Below are 13,314 nucleotides of genomic sequence, written 5' to 3' on the forward strand. Positions count from 1 at the left end.
GTTCAGTCCTTAGATGAGCGCTGTAGTAAAGACGCGACAGAAGGTTTAGTGACTGTATCGCACGTCCTCCCTATTTTAGAACCTTTACAATTGTCTGGAAATAAACTGGAAAATAAACCAAACTTCTCTTTGGGATTTTTTTTTCTGGAACAAGTTTGTGATTGATACATACATATTTTAAAAGGAAATATTTGTTGATGGATAATAATTGTACGGAGTGAAAGGAAGGTATACATGGATAAGTAGGAGGAAGTGATAATCTGCTCACATCAAAACATGGCTGAAGATCCCTCAGCCACGGAGGTTAGCAAGGCCCCCCAAAAGATCAAAGTAACCGCTGTGGGCGACAGTGGCGTTGGTAAAACCTGTATGTTGATGACGTTTGCCAACAAAGAATTCCCGTCCGACGGAAGGATCCCATCTCTTTACGAAAGTGGTACTATAAAAGGTAAATAATCAAGTTTTAATTATTACCATTTATGTAGTACAAAAGAGAAAGATACCGCAAGTTTATGATCGACAAGAAATGACACATCATGGAGGAAGTGTCACGTTTTACTATATGTCACACTACCCCTCAAGCCAGCTTAGACGTCGATAGATAAAAATGTGCACATATATGTGTTCATTCTTCAGGGGTTGATATCAAGATAGTGATGGATTAAAATGTGCATGAGTTCAAAATAGTGTAAAGTTACTTCTTGAATCGTTGAAATGATGATTAAAGATGTTGACTAGGGCAATAGCCACAGTCCAAATTTTACATGCTTGAATATTTTCGTCATAACCCGCATTGGTGCAAACATATCTGTAAAGTTCATGTTTTTCAACACAACTTCAAAGGGACTTATGATTCTGATGGAATTTCTCCGATCCAGGACCCCAGTACAGGCTTTCTATTCTATTAAAAAGTAGGAGTAACCTATTCAAAATAGTGGGGGAAAGTAGGAAACTTACAAGATTAAAGCAGGGGTTTTTAGAGAGATCATTTATAACTATCCAAATACAAATCTAGTCTTGTTCTGTAAAACCACTCAGTTTGACCACTCAGAATTAATCACACAGTTTGATTTTTAATTTTCTCTGTTTTAGTTTAGTTTTGCTTTCTCCTTGGTCTTTTCAAATACAATATCTTTTACCTCTGTGATTAAAAAGTAGGAATTGTAGGAGGAATTTAAGAAAAAGTGGGGAAACTAAGGATAAAGGAAAAATAACAGGAGAAAGTGGGAACTGTAGAAAGCCTGTCGGTAAATATATGGTCATGTACTTATAATATATCTCTTCTCAATTGGTACATATATGCTAGAGTGTCAATAGATACTTTTTAGTCTGTCGATTATAAACTCGATTTTTATGTATTGTATACATTTTCATGAAATTTTGCCAGAAATAATACTAGACAATAACAGAAGACACCCATAACAGTTGGATTTCGATACGATATACTGTTTCAGACCATTCAGAAATGTTAAACTCTCATACACTGAATAACATCAGCTGTTGGTAATGACAATAACCCAATTTGTGGATATGCTTTATAAAAAAAAATTGACATTTCTTATGCAAAAAATTGCCTAAGAGATATTAAATTTCTTGTAAAGGGCAGTATGTTTTTACTGGCTACCTCTTGTTTGTATCATGTTGTCGACTTAACACTCTTCTGTTTCAGCTGGTAGGAGTGACGCATACGAAGTTCCGGTGACCATTGAGGTCTGTGATAGCTCTTATACCTTAGGATTGACCGACACAATAGGCGAGGTAAGTAAAACGGGAGAAAAATTTACAAAGTGGTTTAAAACCTTCCGCATTACATCAGCATTGAGGTGTGACGTGTAACTCTTCCATCATTGACTGATGGAAATAAAGATAGCTAATTTGCTGTGTTTTAAGAATCATCTAATGGCCAGTTATTTTGAAAAGCATTTATTGCTCACCTGAGCTGAAAGCTCAAATGAGTTTTCTCTGTCAAATCTTTTTCATCGCGTCGTTCCGAACTCTCGGGCCAACGTACGCCACTATGTATCCTTTGGTAAAGGGATACTAGTACAATCTACTTCGGTGAAGGCCTAGAAACAAAACTTAACTGAAAACATGTTTAAAGAGTTGTTTAAGGAATCAATCTATGTGTGTTCAAATTATAATTTAACAGGGATATATAGAGAGAGTTGTCTTTAAATATTCTGAGAAAATTACTGATCCAGCAGACAAATTTTACACGAAACTGCGTTATATTTATAAACTGGTTAAATTCATTGCTTCTGGGGTTAGGGTGGGTTTACATTAAATTGATATATAGATCTTTGGGGTAAAATTCTTGAATTAAAAATCTTCCCCAGAACAAAAAGGTTACAATCATGCGCGGATTAAGAGGGGGAGGGGGGACCCCCTGGGATTTTCAGAGTTATAAAATATCCATATAAATTAAGGAAAAATTACCTTGGACTTCCTATAGGACACACGGGTCCATGATAAGGAAAGTAATATACATGAAAAAAAAAGACTCTAAAAAGTGATCTGTCCTACCCTCTTTGAACATATAACACCCCCCCCCCCTCATTTCCACCACTGAAAAGATGACCAAAAATAATATATCATAGTTAGTATAATAAATAGTTGGTCAATTTTGATTGGTTGTGCACACGAAAATGACACAACTTGTTAACTGACATGACTGTGCTAGAGAAAACAATGGGAAAAGCATGTCGAATACCGTTTGCTACCTGTCATATTAACACCAGAAAATTCCAAGACAAATTTTTCATTAATTTCTTCTTATCAGAGTATTGTAGTTTAGCTATAGTTGCATCACCACCGACCTTTTATACTGAACAAAAATACACAAAACATATACCGGTATGTTACATATGTACATAACATTTTTATGTATTCTTTCAATGGATACCTCGGTATTCAATTATACTGATTTGATGAAAAATGAAATATATACAGTCCAATGTATTTGTGATGATAGGTTACTCAATAATAAATTATTTTGATATTATTTGTCATCAAAAAAACAAAACAAAACAAAAACAAAACACTTTCTCTTAAAAAATTCCTTTGCTATAGCTTAGAGCATACAGAGAAAAGTTGTAGACTAACCTATTCTATTTTACGAACAGAGAACAGAAAGCACTTTGTCGTTGTATTGTATGAACAGGATAAAGGTTACAATCCCGAATATTCTGATTTGATGCATGTGTGCTGTTGAACTGTTAATTCGGTGTATATCTATAAAACAAGAGACCTTTATAATTATTTAGATAGATATGCCGGTAGTTGTATATCACTATCCAAAAACATTTTTTGTGAACGAGAATACTTCTTCATTTTAAAGAGTTAGGGATATCTTTTTTTTTTTTAAATATAAAACACATTTTAATCTTGAAGAGATCTCGCTCTACAGAGTTAACATTTTTTTTAATGCTAATAAAATTTTATACATCCATGATTAATTTAGTTTCTTGAATTTTTGAACTTCGACATTTTCTCTCTTCGCAACTTGGTCTTCGATATGCAGGAAATGTGGGAATTTCAACATTCGCTCCGTCGCTTTTGAATAAATGATCGATGAAAGAAGAGCGGGATTTTTAAGATATAGTTTTAAACTGTGGTGCTGATTTTCTTTATTATAAAAATCTGTCTCAACGTATATCAGGGTATCACAAATCTTCTAGAGTTACTGTTTGTTGAAACCTAAAATTTGGGCAAATTTAGACACCCGTGATTAAGTGACAAAAGAAAAAAAATAAACGATTACCAATATTTGCCCCCCCCCCCTCCCCCACTACCACCACCACACCCTACTGTCATAACTTATGAAAGAAGTTGATGTCAAAATTTATTATAAGGTCCATCTTCTTTTTGTAATAAATGCAAGCTTAATCACTTTAAATAAACACGTACGTTTTTACTAAGTCTTGTATGTCGATTATTTGTATTTGTATTTGAATTGCATGGTGCCAGATGTTCATATTGATCATATGTCAATAATTTCCACCAGTTGGGAAGTTTTGAAAACATTTCTTTTTAATTTACCTGATCTCAGAAAAGACTAAACAGATTTAATACGCACTGTTGTTTTTCACAGGATGAGTACCGGAAGCTGAGAGAGTTATTCACCAGTGGAACGGATGTGTTTCTGGTGTGTTTCAGTGTAATAGAACCGGAAACACTGGAAAATGTCAAACGGAACTGGCTAACAGAAATACGGATATTATCTCCCAAGGCTTCTTATATTTTAGTAGGAACAAAAACAGACATGAGAAACAATTTAGACGTTATAAATCAACTGAAAGAGAAAAACAAACGACCAATTTCATCACAGGATGGCATCAAATTCGCAAATGCTAATGGCGCCAAAACCTACGTAGAATGTTCTGCATTGAATAAAGTTGGACTGGAAAACGTTTTCGAACAATGTGTTATGGCGGCCACGAATAGGCAACCTATCAAATTAAAAGACAAGAATAAAGATAAACACAATCAACAATGTGCAATTTCGTAACATATCATAAGTTTGTTGCAGTTGACTGTTTTTCTAGAATTCTTGTTCGTTCGTGTTCGGTATATATATTCTCGCTGTTTTGGAGGGTAATTCTCAGCAGCCATTCTTCAAGAAAAAAAAATGTTTTTGAAGAGTTTTGATTGAATGATATCAGATAACTGGATTTATCCCTAAATTCAGTTTTAGAGAAAGCCGCCCGGACTCGCGAACATATCACATCCTTAGAACTAAATGCATTAAGAAATCCACATTGCTCTGTCCTATTCATATCTTAATTTTTTTTAAATATATATATATTAAGATTTCTTAACATGTATAGATTGCGTTTTCCAGTTTTCATTTCTATGTCATATATTATTGTAAAAGTATAATTTCTAATGATGTTAGATATTCTATAGTGACTCTCCCGATTAGTTGTTAAATTTTCCATTATGAATCTTTGCAAAGCATTCTACCATGTACATTGTGCAAAAGCGATATTGCTTTTACAATAAAAAAAAGTTGATAATTCTGAAAAAGAACAAGTAAACAGAGAGCGGGATGGGTGTATAACTATTGTTACTATGTTTCCAGATTGTATTTTGTGCAGGAGTCGAGCTTGGAGGTTCATTTATTTTTAACTAGTTGTGTAAATATACTGATAATTCTAGGACTGCGTACCCCCCCCCCCTTTTTTTTTTGAATCCGCACATTTTTGCAATAGATATCTGGCCTTGTCGTAAGACTTCCTGACTCTATAGCCACATATCCTCTCAGTATAGAATTATTGTGTATTGTATTTTTTGGTTAAGTTAATCTTAACAAGGAGTATGGGACACTTACTAAATATATACAATAACTTATAATAACACTTGGCTATCACTATGATAAATATTGGTGCTGATACATTGTTACACTAGAAGAAAAAAAAAAACACTACACTCCATCAATGTTCACTGGTGCTTAAATTTAAGTTCACTGAATAAGAATACTTGTACTTCCCATGCTCACGGGAAAATTCCGTCAATTTCAGCTTTTCATTCTTAACATTATCTGATAGCTAAAAAAGCTGAATTACACATTTTTATTCTGGCTTTTCATTTAACTGCTTCATATCAAAACTTTACAATCAAATCAAAACCTTGATATCAGAACACTCTCTCTGTAGCAATACCATAAGCCAGATTTCTCCCGGAAGGAAAAAACACTATATACATTTTCCGGGCGGGCTACTATGGAACACTGATGTCGTTTTTTTTCAGTTTAAGTCCAGATAAGCTTGCTATCCATCTATATTCCCACGAGGGAACCGGAAAACATTTGTTTTAACACCTTGAAGTATATATCTGTTCTTACACTACTTTATTTTTGATGATTTGAATCATAATTTGCAGAAAATATTCGAGTACATATACACATAGTAAAATAGGTTGAGAAGAAACAGTTTCAATGCTATCATATAATGTTAAATACTCATATTAAACAAACGCCAATCTTTATTATTATATTCAGTCTTAAGAGAAATTGTTTGTAACCAAAAAGAAAAGTTCATAGTAAATATTCAACTAGAGAACGCACTTTCTATGAGAGAACGCATTGCAAATACATGTACATGTAGAGTTACTAGATGTGGTAATCGGTGCAACATTACAATATATAAGTTGTTACGTATCTTGTGGTATATTAGACTTGATGAATCCGTACAGTAGGCGGTAATTCTCTTGCAATGTCTCTGTATATCGTTCGTCTAACACAAGATGTAGGGAGTTCATAAAGCAATCCTCCAGATCCTGAAAGAGAGGAATCAAGTACACCATTAAACAATGAGGAATCGTACGCCATTAAACAGTTTGGAATTAAGTACACCATTAAACAGTGAGGAATTAAGTAAACCCGCACCATTAAATAGTGAGGAATCAGTTACACCATTAGACAGTGAGAAATCAAGTACACCATTAAACAGTGAGGAATCAAGTACACCATAAAACTATGAGGAATCAAGTACACCATTAAACAGTGAGGAATCAAGTACACCATCAAACTGTGAGGAATCACAGTGAGGAATCAAGTACACCATCAAACAGTTAGAGGAAAGTAAACACCCGTTAAAGTCCACTGAAAACACATAAGTGTATTGACAGATATAAATATAAATACGTGAAACTAAGGTAAAATAAATTAATGTTTGTTTTGTTGGTACATGCATTAAATTAGTAAAGAAAGGACATATCTCTTTAGATTAAAAAATAAATTAATGGAGTGGCTGGGTACCGTATCTTACATTCATTGAAAAAATTTATTGTGTCAGTTGTGATAAATCGCCAGTGAATTTTAAAAGCTAGAGTTTTCTCATATAGACGAACAGACCTTTCCTTCCCCTGAAATACCCCCGTGTTTACAGAACTTAAGTCAGTATATATGAAAACGTGTCTTGCGTCACGAATGATAGCCTGAAATCAGTCTGTAGCTCTAGCTGTAAAGTTAGACCTCGACTTTAGTGTTGATTTTATGACATGATTTCGCCCCGTGACCTTAATCTTGAAATGACAAAATGGTGTATGGGCAACAAAATACCAAGTCTGAATTCGTTTATGTCAAGGAGTATATTAACCTTTGTTAATGAAATGATTCATGCCAACCAAATACTCTTTTGATGTTGACCTTAAAAACAAGCATTCTGAGAGTATTGCATTAGCAATACTAGTCCCCTACTGGCAAGTGTAATCTGGTTCCCGCTAAAAATTGAAAATGCCATTATTCCATAAAAAAATCAAAGAAGCGGAGTGAAATGCAAACTTGATCTATAACTCATCAAGGTAAAGTCACATACCAAAAATCAGCTCAATATCCGCAAGAGTTTAGAAAAAAATTGCGGAAAACCCTGAAAATTGAAAAGGTCGTAATTCCGCCAAAAATCGTTAAAGCGGAACGAAATGCAAACTTGATCTGTAGCTCATCAAAATACACTCACATACCAAAAATCAGCTCAATATCTGCAAGTATTTAGAGAAAAGTGCGGAAAACCAAGTGGGACAGACTGATAGAGGGACAGCTAGACGGACGGACAGACTCAGAGGAAACCTATACATCCCCTCCGGTTTCACCGGTAGGGGACTAATTAGAGGGAAACATATACATAAGTTTAAATCAAGTCCAAAGTATAGTTGTGTAGTAAGGAAGGGTGTTTCTGAGTTTCTGCAAGCTAGATATAAAATCTACATGCATGATCGTGAGAGATTGCTTATTGCAAGAGAATCATTGTTTTTCTGCAACACTAAGGCCAAATAAAAAAATATGTGTGGTTCCGGTTACCCGACCGTCCCTATTTTATACCCCCGACCCTAAACTTTTTTTGGCAATTTTCATATTTTTTCTGGAATTTTCCCCAATTTCCATCAATGGCTCCGGTTTAAGTTTTAGTTTCAGCAATGACGGCCCCCTTGCACAACATAGTGCAAGTGTTTATTAGTGTTAAATCCAAAGCAAGGTAGCATGTAGGTGTCCCCTACCAATATTGACAAGTATATTATCACACCACTTCTAAATGTCATTTGCAAAGTAGTGATAAGTATTATTTAGAATAATTAAGAAAATCATTTTGTTATCATTTTGTTTAAAAAAAATAAAAAAAATCCCTACCTACCTACCCTAATTTTTTTGGAGGTGTAACCGGAACCACACATATTTTTTTGTTTGGCCTAATAAAAGATACCACAGAGTCTGACACATCTGTTTCATATTTGCATATTTTACTAGAAAAAGACGTTAACGGTAACCCAACAACACAACTTTATGATAAACGTGATGACCTCAACATTTCTATCGTCAACTTCCCTTACTTATTAGCAATATACCATTATCACCTGCTTATGGGGTTTATATCTCCCAGTTGATTCGATTCGCAAGAGCATACTCCAGGTACGGATAAATTCTAAAACGAGGCAAGGTATTTTACAAACAAGTTGATGAAACAAGAATATCAACAGTCTCGTTTAAAATCATCATTTCGCAAGTTATATGGTTGATACAATGACCTTGTCAGCAAATATCTACCATTAGGTCGAGTGCTGACTCACGCTTTTCATACTAATTGTCAGGCCATCATTTTCACTCTGTATTGTCAACGGATTTTTCCGTTTGCCTAATCATGACAAAGAGCACACGGCAGATGTGTGATCGGTCGACAGGGGATGCTTACTCCTCCAGAGCACCTGATCCCATCTCTATTTTTTAGAGGTCCGTGTTTGCTATGCTCTCGATTTGTATTGTTTCAATGGACTTTTAAGCTCGATTACTGTTCGTTATCTTCATATTTCATTACATACAACAGTTATTCGCATCACTGCTAAGGGAGAAACAACATATCATAAGCCAGGTTTAAGTTTAAATATTTTATATTATAACAACATTAAGTCAAGATGATAACAAAAATAATTACATGATGTAATGTTGTTATTTCATCTTATCATTTTTGTTATCACCTTGATTCATATTTAGACTAAAACCTGACTTCTATATACGAATGACTGAATGTAAGGGAATCACTGCTCCTGCGCCGAAATTGTGTCTGATCTATAATTTTATGACTTGTAGAGACTAGCTGCAATAATATAGTTCTCTCCGATATTTTTAATATGATGTTTTCGGGGGGGGGGGGGGATGGAGAGGGCTACACTATTGCAACTAGTCTCTCAAAGTCATATTATAGATCAGACAGGTACAAAGTACCATGGTAAAATGAAATTATACATGGAAACATATATGACAGTGAGTGTTACATTGTATTTTGGTTTAAAATCTGTACTCAGATTTACCGTTACTAGCTGTGGAGTAAGTTGTTTTCCGGTGTGTTCGATTTCATCAAGCGCTGCGTCTACATTTTCTAAATTTTGTATGACCTCGTCAAACATTCCAAAAATCTGCATAGCGTAGGTCTCAAACTCCAAACTCTCCCTCATTTCTTCTTCCGTGTTAAGTCCTGCTATCATGGGGTATTTTTCCTTGTATTGAGGGTGTTTTTCTAAAAGTCTGTAAAAGAAAAAAAATTCAATGTATAATTTTTTTTATGAAGGAAGGTATTTCATTTTGTGTGTGTGGGTGTGTGTGTGTGTGTTTGTATACAGAGATAAGGTTAGCTTTGCAAGTACATGTATATGATGGTATGTTCATACAAGATTCAAAACCAGTAATGATTCACTCGTCCATGTTAATTATGTGCAAGTACAATGTGCATTCCCCTGGCTTGTTCAAGGAAGGAAAAAATATAGGGTCTCATGTTTAAGGACGAATCTAAGACACTGATATCAGTTTGGACCCTATAATTACATATAGGTGAAACAATTAATATTTGACCTTTTTTTATCGGCAAAATTGTGTCAGTCTTTCCTCGACACCCTCCTGAACTCTAATCATTCGAGTTTTCTCAGAACAATTTTCGTAAATTAACTTGACACCCTCGGATGTTCACTTGAAAATGTATTTGTGTCATTTTTATTTTTTTTGGGGGGGGGGGATAAGGATTAGATACCACTCCCATCTTTAAGATTCTTTTTAGGGGATGGGTCAAAGAGGCTCGCCAAGACGATGAGGTTGGGGGGGGGATCTTTTTCAAGAAGGTATCAGATGTAGAACGCACTGTCAAACATATTCTGAAATAATGCAATAATGCATTGAATATTGCACCTGTGGTTTGGTTCAACATTAGCTTGTGATAAACTGGGATAGACTTCAACAATGCTTCTACTGACATGTCTACAGATGGTCGGACTCTTCACCTCCCAACTTCGTTGCAGGTAGGAAGAGAGAGAATACTTATGGATTTGAACTTTTGTACCACTACAAAATCTATTGGTATATTTTTGTGAGTTTTCAGTATATTTTCCAAAACTAGCATGCTTGCCTTCAAATAAGGAATCTCGAGTTGTACATTTTGTAAACTGGGCGGAATTTCCTCTCTTCTTTTTTCCCCAAGTAGGGGACAGTGGAGAAACCCGGAGAGATTTTGTATAAATTTGCCAATGTTTTGAAACTCCGCTGAAATATTGTTTTTAGCAAAGGAAAATTTAAGGAAGTGTTCAATAGCTCCGAAAAAAATCCTTTATAAAGCAATAAAACTGAAAGTTGACGCGATTTAAATTTTTTTTTAACAGCTTTCCTGGCGTTTTAAAGGAAATATGGTATAATAAAACTGCATTTTCTCTGAATGGGTAAACATAGAAAAGGTATATTTGGATATCAAAATCTTTTGAACAAACAATGATAAATTTACCACTAGAATAGATTTTAATTTATTCTATCTGCAAAATTTAAAAGGCTTGGTAATAATGGAGAACTTTAACAAATAATTTGTTTGGATTAAGTAATGAGCATAGTTGTATATACTCTGACACTATTATTCCCAGAGCCTAATATATGTAACCACTGTCAGGCCCGTAGGAAGCAATTTCAGTTTGGGGGGGGGGGCACAGCCAAACATTTTTCAGTTGAGGGGGCACTACCAAAAATTTTCTGACAAGCAAAAAAAAAAATTTAAAAAAAAAAGGTCATCAGGCGGTTTTATTGAGGGGGCACAAGCTTATAGTATCTATGTTTACTATAGTAATCTATATATCGGCAAAATTATTGGGGGGGGGCACGCCCCCCCCCTCCCCCCGGTTCCTACGGCCATGGACTGTGTCCCAAAATTGGGGGGGGGGTGTGACTTTCTTTAGCATTCATAAGTATCGCATAAAACTTGCAAGAATTTAATGGAAGTAGCCATATAGTAAGACTAAAATAGTGAAATTAAACTTCAACTATGTGCAGACTTTAACCCCCCCCCCCTCCGTTAGAATTAAAGGCCATTAGATGTTACCTGATAAGAGTCTCCTTTGCAGTATCCTCCATCACGCGGGACACAGATTTCCAACCATTACGAATATTAAAAATCTGTCGATAATTTGAAAAAGGTAGGCGAGGATCTACCGCTTTTTTAGTGGAAGTGGAGTCTGGCAGATTGGTTGATTTTTTGGATTTGCTCTTAGAGCGTTTTAGTTTAGATTTCAGATTGCCCATTTTGCTTTATCAGTCTGTCATTTCCCCCAGCAAGGTCACAGAATTGTAAACCAAAAGAGCAATGGCCTTCCAAGTATCAACAGAAAAGAGGCTTTTTACGTGTAGATATGTACGATAGAATGACGCCCTTTAATAAATATGCACATTCATTAATCACAAGGAATTGGTAATATTAATGAAACACTGCCAAATCCCGTGAATATCTTTCCAAGTTCGCCGTTTTTCTTTGCACCTTTCCCCCCTCTCAAATAGATAAGTTTCCGACACTAGTAGCAGTTTTCGGTTCTGGCCTTTCGATGACTTGCACGTCAAACAAGATTTCCAATGGCCAATTTCAGCCAGTAATCCACTAATAAGTTCTATTCAACCAAATCTGTGCCTCGTTTAATCCTTTCAGTATATATGCATTGTTACGGTTCATTCTAAAAGTGCGGCCTTTAAACGAAAAGTTTTCCAATGTAATGTATTCGTAGATGTTTACCGGTATACTAGTATATTCGGCAATTTAAACTCGACAAGTTTTGGCAGACAGAATATTCTCCTTGGATAATTTACATCAGCAAAAATGAATGTTTTAAAATCAAAGTGTATCGTTTGAATTTACCTGCTGGAAAAAAAGAAACAGTTCTGTTTAAGAAAACCTGTTGAACTTTGCGGCGGTCTGGACAGGTGTCCGTTATAATCACCTTCCTGGTGACAAATTGGGCACTTCCGTGAGACAAGGTTTAATGTTGATGTTCTCCTTAATCTACTTATCACAGGGCATGTTTCAACACTTGTCATTTCCTAATTAATCTGCTGATTATTTTTTTTTTCAGCTAATGTACTTTGAAATTCACAACCAATATCAAATGAACACTAATGGAATTTGTTGATTTATTGACGAAATCAAAACGAAGACATTAATATGAATGAACATGTGATCTTTTCAAATAACAAAGCTACAATGTACATGTTTAGTAAGACTGTAAATATACGTGTCAGATAGATATTGAACATCAAGAACTGAATATTTACTCTCATCATGTAAATGAATACAAATTTCATTCTTCGGCATTTGTAAGTACTGCTTGTACTTAAACATAAAACTAAATAATTAAAAATAGAGTGCTTTGCTTTGAAAGCAATTCATGTAACTCAACAGATGAAAATACTACAAATATTTCTCAAGAGCATTTAAACTAAATGATGGCTTGTTCAAAAAATATTAATAATGTTTATTAGTGATGATAATTGTGACAGAACAGAGTTTTTTTAAAAATAATTTATGGCATAGAGTTCTTGCCACTCGTCTAGTTTCTGACCCCTGATATCAGATGTACACTCTGACCCCTGATATCAGATGTACACCCGACCACTGATATCAGATGTACACCTGAGATGCAGACAGCCGGTCTGCAAATGGCTGCACCAGAAGACTAGTGGTAAAATTAAATATCAGTCCAAATGTAATGGAGATGGGTAAAGCTGGCAATGCTTTTCTAAAAATAGCAAGCAGCAGAAGAGTGAAACACAGGCCCTGAAAAAAAGACAAAATAGTAGTCAGTGTCAAAGACTCGTAAAGTATTGACTGTAATCAAGTCAGCAACAACAACAACAAAAAACACCTAATGTCTCCTTACAATGATAAATATATATACAAGTAGGATAGGAGTGTTTAAATTTGATATATAAATGTAACCTATAGAATTTCTCTTATCACAGTATTCCACTTAGTAAAATCATAATAGAACATAGACACTAGTACAGGCACTTCCTTCTTGTTTTCCATACAA

The 13,314-nt window shown here is 34.9% G+C and overlaps 3 protein-coding genes across 4 annotated transcripts in view; 1 reads left to right on the forward strand and 2 right to left on the reverse strand.

Annotated features, from left to right (window-relative positions):
- The first annotated feature begins 108 nt into the window (after nucleotides 1–108).
- Nucleotides 109–6,711, forward strand: LOC133182021 (uncharacterized). The gene is made up of 3 exons (XM_061316718.1): nucleotides 109–448; nucleotides 1,670–1,758; nucleotides 4,091–6,711. The coding sequence occupies exons 1-3, from the start codon at nucleotides 277–279 to the stop codon at nucleotides 4,505–4,507; spliced, it is 678 nt and encodes a 225-aa protein (XP_061172702.1). The 5' UTR covers nucleotides 109–276; the 3' UTR covers nucleotides 4,508–6,711.
- Nucleotides 5,894–12,047, reverse strand: LOC133182022 (uncharacterized). Its single transcript, XM_061316719.1, has 3 exons — nucleotides 11,340–12,047; nucleotides 9,301–9,514; nucleotides 5,894–6,276 (listed from the first exon to the last, which is right to left on the reverse strand). Exons 1-3 carry the CDS (start codon nucleotides 11,537–11,539, stop codon nucleotides 6,151–6,153), a joined length of 540 nt encoding a protein of 179 aa, XP_061172703.1. The 5' UTR covers nucleotides 11,540–12,047; the 3' UTR covers nucleotides 5,894–6,150.
- Nucleotides 12,048–12,401: 354 nt separating this feature from the next.
- The window catches only part of LOC133182031 (presenilin-1-like), a 97,617-nt gene continuing 96,704 nt past the window's right edge, over nucleotides 12,402–13,314 (reverse strand). For both annotated transcript variants that reach the window (XM_061316737.1, XM_061316736.1), the window contains one exon: nucleotides 12,402–13,058. In XM_061316737.1, the coding sequence (XP_061172721.1) occupies nucleotides 12,903–13,058 (156 nt within the window). In that variant the 3' untranslated portion in view covers nucleotides 12,402–12,902. The remainder of the gene's footprint in view (nucleotides 13,059–13,314) is intronic.

Source organism: Saccostrea echinata, unplaced genomic scaffold (assembly GCF_033153115.1).
Source record: "Saccostrea echinata isolate AGI-Se365-2 ecotype Australia unplaced genomic scaffold, CSIRO_AGI_Sech_v1 ptg000009l, whole genome shotgun sequence".
NCBI lineage: Eukaryota > Metazoa > Mollusca > Bivalvia > Ostreida > Ostreidae > Saccostrea > Saccostrea echinata.